At 45.7% G+C, this 9145-nt stretch overlaps 1 protein-coding gene across 1 annotated transcript; it reads left to right on the top strand.

The window, feature by feature from the left end:
• The first annotated feature begins 3941 nt into the window (after positions 1-3941).
• Positions 3942-7698, top strand: LOC127322861 (protein NRT1/ PTR FAMILY 8.3). Its single transcript, XM_051351281.2, has 5 exons — positions 3942-4202; positions 4609-4720; positions 5116-5333; positions 5486-6036; positions 6754-7698. The coding sequence occupies exons 1-5, from the start codon at positions 4164-4166 to the stop codon at positions 7559-7561; spliced, it is 1728 nt and encodes a 575-aa protein (XP_051207241.1). The 5' UTR covers positions 3942-4163; the 3' UTR covers positions 7562-7698.
• The last annotated feature ends 1447 nt before the right edge of the window (positions 7699-9145 follow it).

Raw genomic sequence — 9145 nt, 5'->3', positions numbered from 1 at the left:
ACCTACCCAACCAATCTTGCCCATACTTTGAGGAGTGGTGGAGGAGGCCCCGATCTATCGATCTACCAAGAAAGTTCTCACCAATTCATGCTAGTCCTTAGTGCATCTTGGTGGTAGGGTTCCTATGGTGGAATCTTGGATGAAGTGCTCGTATGGAGGCTAGCTTGGAGTTGTGCTAGCCCCATAGGGTGTTGGGAGCCTCCTAGTGTTGTGGAGATCGCCCCAACCTTGTGAAGGAACCACCGCCTCGACCGGTGCCTTAGTGGAGAAGGGGGAGCCCCTTTGTGGAGCTCTCTTGAGGAAGAAGGTGAGGCCTTCCTTCGTGGTGTGGCCGTCTAGCCTCTTCTGTGAGGCTAGCACCTCCTCAACGCAGATGTACTCCCTTTTGTGGGAGGAACTGCGGGAAACAAATCCTCGCCTCGTCTTCGCGCCCTCCGGTTGTCCCGCTCCTCATCTTTATTATTGTTGTTTGGTTCCTTTGCTTGTTGCACTACTCTAGGATCATACTAGGATCATCTCTAGCATCAAAGCTATCACCTTTACTTATGTTGCACTAAAAATTGAAAAAGGCTAAAAATTGCGTAGCACCCATTCACCCCCTCTTGTTCGCTACGATCCGTTCACCAACTACTCGCAGCTGCATTAGATCTTTGCCTTTGGCCTAGCCACCGACAATTATGCCATGGGCTCCAATGAGCCTCTGGGAACACCTGGAGTACATAACCCTAACACTCAGGACTCTGATACCGTTGTGCTTGACGACGGCGACCAGCCTTCCTCTCCTGGTGTTGGCGCTAGTGCTGCTCCTTGTCCAGGAAGTGCAGCTTATGCTGACGCAGCTAGGAAGAGAAAGTGGTATGTCTTCGCTGAGGAGGATGTTGTCCACCTGACCTTCATCACAGAAGTTGTCAAAGCGGCGGTGGAGGCCATCACCAATGGCCCCTCCCAACGTCCACCCTGCCCTGTACTCCGCCATCATGGATACCTCACCTACCTTCAGCGCAAAGGAGAAGATGGTGGCTCTAAGCCACCTCTTCGATAATAGGGCTCAGGGAAATGAGTTTGTCTAGATGGCCGAGGACCACATGGAGCTCTGGCTCAGGACCTTCCTGGGAAAGCACTACTACGGCTAGTGCTCCCTTGTGTTGGGGTGGTGGTGATGCATGCATGATGAAGATGATGACGATGTTGGTTGTACATTTTGAAGTGTAGCTAGGACTTGATAAACAATTATGCCAGGCCATGTAAATTATGTGAGGTCGTATACATTAACCCCTCACATGATACTGAACTTTCGGTTCTCCGGGTGGTATGATTAAACCCTCTTTTGATGTCGTGGTAGGATAACACCATAGTAGCTAGTGTGATAGTTAGTAAGATCACGCTAGCTGGTAGATTGAAATTCTGTGATACTTTTGCCTATATGATCATGCATGCTTATGTTGCTTAGATTATGTTTTGCACTTATCTTGCAATGGTATGTTCCTTTATGTATTTATTATGCTCTGTCTTGGTAGAAGTGCAACTGGTATGTGGTCTACTATGGGCGAGTGCCAGGAGTGTACAATTTGTGGAAGGAGGTTGGGGCTCTTGTGATGGAATACGAGAACAACCTCCACAATGGGTACAAGACTAGGGAGGAGGCAGAAGAAGCTTACTCCCAGTTCTTATCGCAATAGTCAGGCTACTATGTGCCTCCGCAGGTCGAGGTTCAGGAAGCTCCACCAAAGATCGCATGGCACGGTGAAGGCATCAGTCTGAAGAACTTGATCATCGTCATCCTTGTGATTTGGATCATGTATGTGATGCGGTCATAAGCTTGTGTGATCGCTTGTAATACCCTAAACCCTGGACTCGTGGATGGTAACCTCACCAACCGTGTGTGCAAGGTCACTGTATCGGGACTTGTGCAAGCTGCCAAACATTGTGTGTTGCATCAACGAAGCTGAGAAACATGATTTGTGACCTACCAATCAGTCTGGCCTTTACTTCTCCCCTCATGCAGCGAGTAACATTGTTTGCAACCACATGTAGTGAACAACATAGCCCAAGCTCCGTTTCTCCACATGCGAAATCCAGCGGGTCAAATGGAAAACAATGTGAGCAACCAATCACGTCCTAAAAGTTAGAATCCCCATAGAGCTAGGGTTTGTTTCATGTCGTATCAGCTAAGATCCACTTATTGAAGATCCCATCACTAGGATGATGCTTCCCAAAGCCACACTATTCCTTCACGTGACCAAGGAGGCCACAAACCGAGCAGTAGCGAGGGACTTTCTCATATTTAACTCGCATTATCACCAGAGCCTCCTCCTCCGGTTTGATAATAACAAAACGTGTCAGGCTCTTCCTCACATCAAACCATACACGGGCGCGGACAAAGTTTGCCCCACACTCCCTTGAGCCATTCTCGGCCCAAGTGGTGGATGGCGGCGATTCATGGCCATGGTGATCTGGCCTGACCGAGTCCTTCACGACCACGATTTATATGCTCATTGGTCTGCGCGGAAAATGAGCGGCCAGACGGGAGAACGTGGTGGGAAACGACGGCGAGGGCGAGAAATGGCACACACGAGCGAGAGGGCTCGGTGGGAAATGGCGGACGCAAGTGGAAAACTATGGCACCGCCATTAACGTCTGGTTAGCAGCAGCGGTCGTCATTACCCACTGTTTAGGCTGCAGCGCGGAAAACGCCCCCCCCGCCCCCCCCCCCCCCCCCCCGCCGCCACACACACACAAGTGCTGGTCGTCGTTGGGGCTAGGGCTAGAAGAAAAGCTTTAGACTCGCGAGTGGCTCGAGATAGACCAGAAAATGAATCGAGCCAAATTAAGCGTCTTACGTTGCTCGACCTAAAAACGAGATGATCTTGAGCGACCACTATCTCGCTCGATTTCAGCTCGTTAGCTCGAAATAATATAATTATATCTAACGATTTTGTAATATACAAATAAATAGGATACTTTGTTACCTTGAATGATGTGAGCGTATATTTTCCTTTTTCTATGTGCAACAAAATCAAGAAGGTTAATTAGGTGAACAGTTTTAGCTATTAATGGTACGTGGACTGCTCCTCTAAATAGGTATGTCTTCCGGTCAAAGATTGATTGTAGACATTATTGTCTTGATTTTGATTGAAATAATATTTAGTAATATTTTGTATTGATGTCGTTGTGTGTTCTACTAGTTAAAAATTGCGTTTAAATATGGAAAATTTTCTTGTCAATTTTAGCTCGAAACTAGCTCGAGATCAACTCGAGGTCGGTATAAGCTGAGTATGAGCCAACTTTATGGCTGGACTCAATCAGAACTTGCCGAGCTAAGTTGAGTATTGTTTTTTGTTTGTAGTCTTAGTTGGGGCTGCTCGCGACTGCAAACACGTAGGCCGTATAAGCTGAGTATGAGCCAACTTTATGGCTGGACTCAATCAGAACTTGCCGAGCTAAGTTGAGTATTGTTTTTTGTTTGTAGTTTTAGTTGGGGCTGCTCGCGACTGCAAACACGTAGGCCGTATAAGCTGAGTATGAGCCAACTTTATGGCTGGACTCAATCAGAACTTGCCGAGTTAAGTTGAGTATTGTTTTTTGTTTGTAGTCTTAGTTGGGGCTGCTCGCGACTGCAAACAAGTAGACCGTTGGCTGTCCACATACCGGGGCAAACTGACCGAAAGACAATTTGATACTCCCTCCGTGTCGGTCTGTGAATAGCGAGGCACCCATCATATCACAGAAGAAAAAGAAGGTGTATATCAGCAGAAATAGACGCTAGTACTTTTTATTTGTGTTGAGCAGAAAATAGACGCTAGGTGAAAGGACATGTACGTTTGATTCTACTCTTGGCACTAATCCACAGTAAGTAGGTTCCAAACGGGCCGCAATCATGGATGCCATGTTTGGCAGTAGTTGAATGTATCGAGCTCGGCACGTCTCCGTCGCCTGCTGCCCGACGCCGCCCTCGCCCACCCACCCTACAGTGTTTACCGGATCGACCTGGTCAGCGCGCGGGGACAGAGTTTCCCTCCCGGCGAGTCGCGGCGTCCTCATCATTTCATCAATAGCCAGCCTCCTCTACCACTAGTAGTCTTCCTCTAGCTACCAGCCTCCAGAGCACCAGGCCCGGATTCATTCCGGTGGGAGGGATCAGTGCGGATCAGCGGGAGCAAACCATGGAGGAGAACGACCTGCGCACCGGCATCCTAGTCAAGGTACGGCCAACATCCAGATCCCCTTCACCGATTCCGAGCTCTTCTTTTTTCCCCACTCAGCAACATGAATAGGTGCTGGTCTCTCTGTTAGAGAGTGGAGAGGCAGCCGGTGCAGGTCTAGTCCGGTTACTGAATCCTGCTGAAGTGATGAGCACTTGTAAAGTTGTAATTTTGTTGCTGCCATGGGATCTGGAAACGTCCATACAAATAACCCTACCTGAAGTAATGACGTAATGTCAAGCCTTCATTTCCTTCTTTCTACTGTGGATGTGGTCATAGAACATATTTAGACTTTTAGACTGTCGGATTTGTAAGCTGGCGTGGATTTACTCCTCGACAACAATGCTAGTGTCAAATTTCCGCAAACAAAAATGCTTATATTGATACATGGCCTATTATCTATCAGGATGGTGCAACAAGCCATAATGCTGAAGAATCACACTCTCTACTGGAAGTATGCCAACAGCCAGAGCTGAAATGTACAAGTTCTGACTGGAAAGCGCCTGCAATCATTCTCGGTGAGCCTTTTTGTATCAAGCCTAGTGTTTGCTCCTTTAAAAATCACAATCTTTTTTTTCACTCAAGACCATGAGACAACTGGCAACCAACTCATGTGTATATATGGAGACCACCCTCTTTTGCATTCTTTAACATGACGGCACCTCAAATTAAATGGTTAGCTGCTGCTCTGTTCCTGATTCTGGTATATAAGGATAGGTATTCTTGGAATCCATTATCGTTTAATTCTCTTCATAGATGATATATTTTCTTATTTATGTGCTTCTGTGCCCGTTGGCATAATTAAGAGTCACCAATAAGTTTTGTAAGTAGTAAACACACATTGTTTAATTTCGTTGTTATATTTCCATCTATTAGGATAGGTAAACACCTAATTGACTAACTAACACTGCAGGATTTGAATGCCTGGAGAGCATGGCTTTCAATGGCGTCGCTACAAACCTAGTCGTGTATATCCGCTCAGTTCTCCATGGTGGCATTGCTTCAAGTGCATCAACTGTTTCTCTTTGGTATGGTACGAGCTTCTTTGTACCTATACTTGGAGCTGTCATGGCGGATGCTTACTGGGGAAATTACAAGACTGTCTTGATCTCCCTTACAATGTACCTACTTGTAAGATCAGAACTTTCCTTCTCAGCTCATTAATCTCATTTACACTTCAATCTTGTTTCCTATATATGCAGATTAATTTGAATGTTTTAACTGTTAGGTCGATGTATATTTATTGGTAGAAGGTTATGATCAAATGTCGATGCATCTTGCAGGGCATGGTACTCATTACAGTCGGAGCTTTTATACCTTCTGCTCCAGCCTTATGCAACTTGAACCCATGCCCGTCATCAAAAGGAACTCAAAATGTGATTTTCTTCTCTGGTTTGTATCTAACTGCTGTTGGTTGTGGAGGAGTAAGGTCTGCATTGCTTCCACTTGGTGCTGACCAATTCAACAATGAGAATGGCGTAGATATGCAAAAAAGGAGGAATTTCTTCAGTTTGTTCTATATCTCAGTCATCTTTGGTGTGATAACTTCAGGAACCATTGTAGTTTGGATTCAGGAAAATGTGAGCTGGGCTTTAGGTTATGGCATTGCCACCACGTGTATAGCTCTCGCTTTGGTAGGCTTTGTGGTTGGAACACCAACAATTCGGCGGCGTGAGCCCAGTGGTTCCCCAGTGAAAAGTATTTTCCAGGTTATTGCTGCTGCTTGTAAGAACATGGACTTAGCACTCCCTGCTGATAGCTCTCTCCTTTATGAAGCCACTAGCAAGAATGCACACACCAGTGAATCAAAATTAGCTCACACTGATGATTTCAGGTACTCCACTGACTGTTTTGTGTTACTTATCCTGAGAATTTTACAATATATATGGTATATTTCCTCTTCTTTCCATGTTTTAGCTCCAACCGAAGTAATCATGTCCATGTTTAGGCAGCTATTACTTACCTAACTATTTCATTACTGGAGTGCCTGGCTTGGGCAGGCTGTCTTGTTTAGGATAAGGGGTAGGTCACACACTTAAGTAATGAGCTACATCTAAGTAAGAGCATCTTGGCTCTGATGTCCAGTGACACTTGTTGGGAGTTTTCTCGGAAGTCTGATCCTGGTGGGCAGCGGAGGAGCGAGAGGAGGGAGGGTGACAGCGCAACGGGCACAGGCTTGGGGTGCGACGTGGTGGCGATTAGAGGACCGTTATAGGGAAGTCCGTAAGAGTTAGAGTAGATCATGGCATAAAAAGAAGCCATATCTACTGGCTGCACATTTTACTTATCTGTACCATTTTATCTTATTTTTTCTCTTATTTCTGGGTTCCTGTCGTGTAGATGATGTCTGAAATAGAAGTCCACACAATAACTCATCGACTATCAATACATATATTGTGTAGATCTTTGAAATAAAAGTAACTACATTGCTAAACCAGAAACATTTATGCAGTGGAGATTATTTTACCAGAGTGCAGCATGATTTACCGCTGTTCCCTTGCTATCTTATGTTTTTGTGAAGTTGGTATGATTGTTCACATATCTTTCTCAGGTTCTTAGATAAGGCGGCTGTTATTTCTGATCTGCGCTTGGACAACCGCAGTAGTCAAAATTCATGGAGGATCTGTACTATAACTCAGGTTGAGGAATTAAAAATACTAATGCGCTTGCTTCCAATATGGGCAACTGGAGTATTATTTGGTGCTGCAATATCACAAATGCACACTACGTTCATTCAGCAAGGAATTGTGATGAACACCAAGATTGGCTCGCTTTCCATTCCACCAGCTTCCTTGTATTCCTTTGAAGTGATTTGCGTGGTGCTTTGGGTTCTTCTTGTGAACAGAGTCATTGTACCAGCAACCAGGACATGCTTCGCAAGCGGAGTGGAGCTAACACAGTTGCAGAGGATCGGAATAGGTCGTTTCCTGATGATCTTTGCGATGGCAATGGCTGCCCTTCTAGAAAAAAAGAGGCTACAGAGTGTCCAGCATGGCGAGCAATTAAGCATCGTGTGGCAGCTCCCACAGTACTTTGTTATCGCTGGGGCAGAATGCTTTGCCGTCATCACTCAACTGGAGTTCTTCCACGGTCAGGCGCCGGACTCCATGAAGAGCATGCTGACAGCGTTGGCGTTGCTCACCGTAGCTGTGGGCAACTACTTGAGCTCAGCTATGATCACCCTTGTTGCAGGGGTGACAAGGGCATGGCATAGCCCTGGATGGATACCTGATGATCTGAACGAAGGACATCTTGACTACTTCTACTGGTGTCTTACAGCCATCTCATTTGTAAATTTCCTTGTCTATATCTATTTTGCTAGCAAATACAAATTAAAGAAAATTATTATGCACGGCTAAAATCCCTTGTAACCACACCAATTGTAAGTAGTTATAGGCCACACTGCCACAGAGCTACAGAAGAACCTTTTTATATCACAAATGTTGGGGGAGTGGTGTTTTGGAACATGGGTGCGTATGCTCCCTATATTTTGAAATGCATCTTATGTACATTTTAAATTTCAATAAATTGAAACAAAAATATTGTACGTACATCTTCACGTGCTACGCGCTCAGAAAGTCGTTTCATAAAAAATCGACTTATCATGTGAGGTGTGTAAAAAAGATAAAATTCAGTGCTAAAAATAATGCTTTTCACAAGATAAAGTTTCTCCTTTTTACATAGATCACAAAAAATATTGGTTTTTCGTGAAACTTAGCGAATGCACATACATTATGGAGATGTACATGTAGAATTTTTTATCCAAATTTTTTGACATTTCGAAATATGTTTTTTTTTGGTAGAGGGAGCATACGCACCCGGGAGCCGAATTGAATTTCCGAAATGTTGGCTCAGATTATGTCAGAAGACTGTATTGGCAATGCCGTAATGGCACCTGTAGAAATATTATTTTGCAAGATATGTACGCCATGAAGAATGTAGATCTTACATTTTCTGTAGCATTTCCAATGGCTTCTCTTGCGCAGTAAACATTGTAATACATCCAGTTTTGACACTTCTATCTAACATCTTGATACATCCAAGTTTTGACACTTTTATGTGTCATATTTTTTTTTTTACCGGGGTATGTGTCATATTCGGGTTTGTAGATATATTTATTTTTCTTATATTAGATAAAAACCTACGAATTAGAACACAATAGTGCTTCCCTAAAAAAAATGAACACGGTAGGGCTTGCAGGAGTGACAAAACCAAATCCCGCAATTGCTAATTCTTGATGCGTGGGATCATACAGGAATAAAGGCATCTTCAGCGACCGTTTGCGTTGGCGTGATCAAAATTAGGGTCTGTCACTAGCGCAATAACTGGACGCAAACTGATCGAGCTGTCCAACAAGAAGTATTTGTTGCCCAAATTTAGATCGCAAATACGTCGCTGCGGACATGCCACAGTCAGACCGTCCGCGCCGCTATCCCTTGGGCCCGCTTGCCAGCGACCACGCTTCGCCTTCTGCGCGTTAGTACTGGCAGGGCGGTGTTGCTGCGGATTTCTGCGTCTTGCTAATGGCGCGCTTCGTCTTCCGCGCGCCAGTGATGGCGAGGCCGGTGCTCAGTGCCAGGCCATTTAAGGAGCCCGGGCCGTGTCCACTCGTTTCCACGCCATTGCCCTCTCCCCCATGGTCCAATGTCCTCCATCGGCACTGCCAACGCCAGCGCCACCGCCATGGGAAAATGGTGGCTCTTCCGGCGCTCGAAGAACGACCACGAGGCGGGTTCTTCAAGCGGCAGGAAGAAGCACCCGATGTCGGGCTGGCTCCTTAACTCTACCGAGGGTGGCGTTCCCTCCCGCCCTTCGTGAAGGGCACGCGATGAGATCCGTTGCCATCGGTTTTATCGTCTCGTCCGATCTGTGGGATGATCCAGCCTACGCGTTGGACTCGGCGAACTAGGACACGTTCAAGTCCTAGGAGTTCAACCCAAGCC

This window comes from Lolium perenne, chromosome 2 (genome assembly GCF_019359855.2).
Source record: "Lolium perenne isolate Kyuss_39 chromosome 2, Kyuss_2.0, whole genome shotgun sequence".
In the NCBI taxonomy this organism is placed as follows: domain Eukaryota; kingdom Viridiplantae; phylum Streptophyta; class Magnoliopsida; order Poales; family Poaceae; genus Lolium; species Lolium perenne.
Note: the sequence above shows the minus strand (reverse complement) of the source record. Positions and strands in the feature narration are given on the sequence as shown.

Excerpts from the sequence above, each read along its gene's own strand:
- LOC127322861 (XM_051351281.2), top strand. The coding sequence starts at position 4,164 with ATGGAGGAGAACGACCTGCGCACCGGCATCCTAGTCAAG. Across the intron at positions 4,721-5,115 it reads AGCGCCTGCAATCATTCTCG|GATTTGAATGCCTGGAGAGC; the intron begins GTGAGCCTTTTT and ends CTAACACTGCAG. Across the intron at positions 5,334-5,485 it reads CCCTTACAATGTACCTACTT|GGCATGGTACTCATTACAGT; the intron begins GTAAGATCAGAA and ends TGCATCTTGCAG.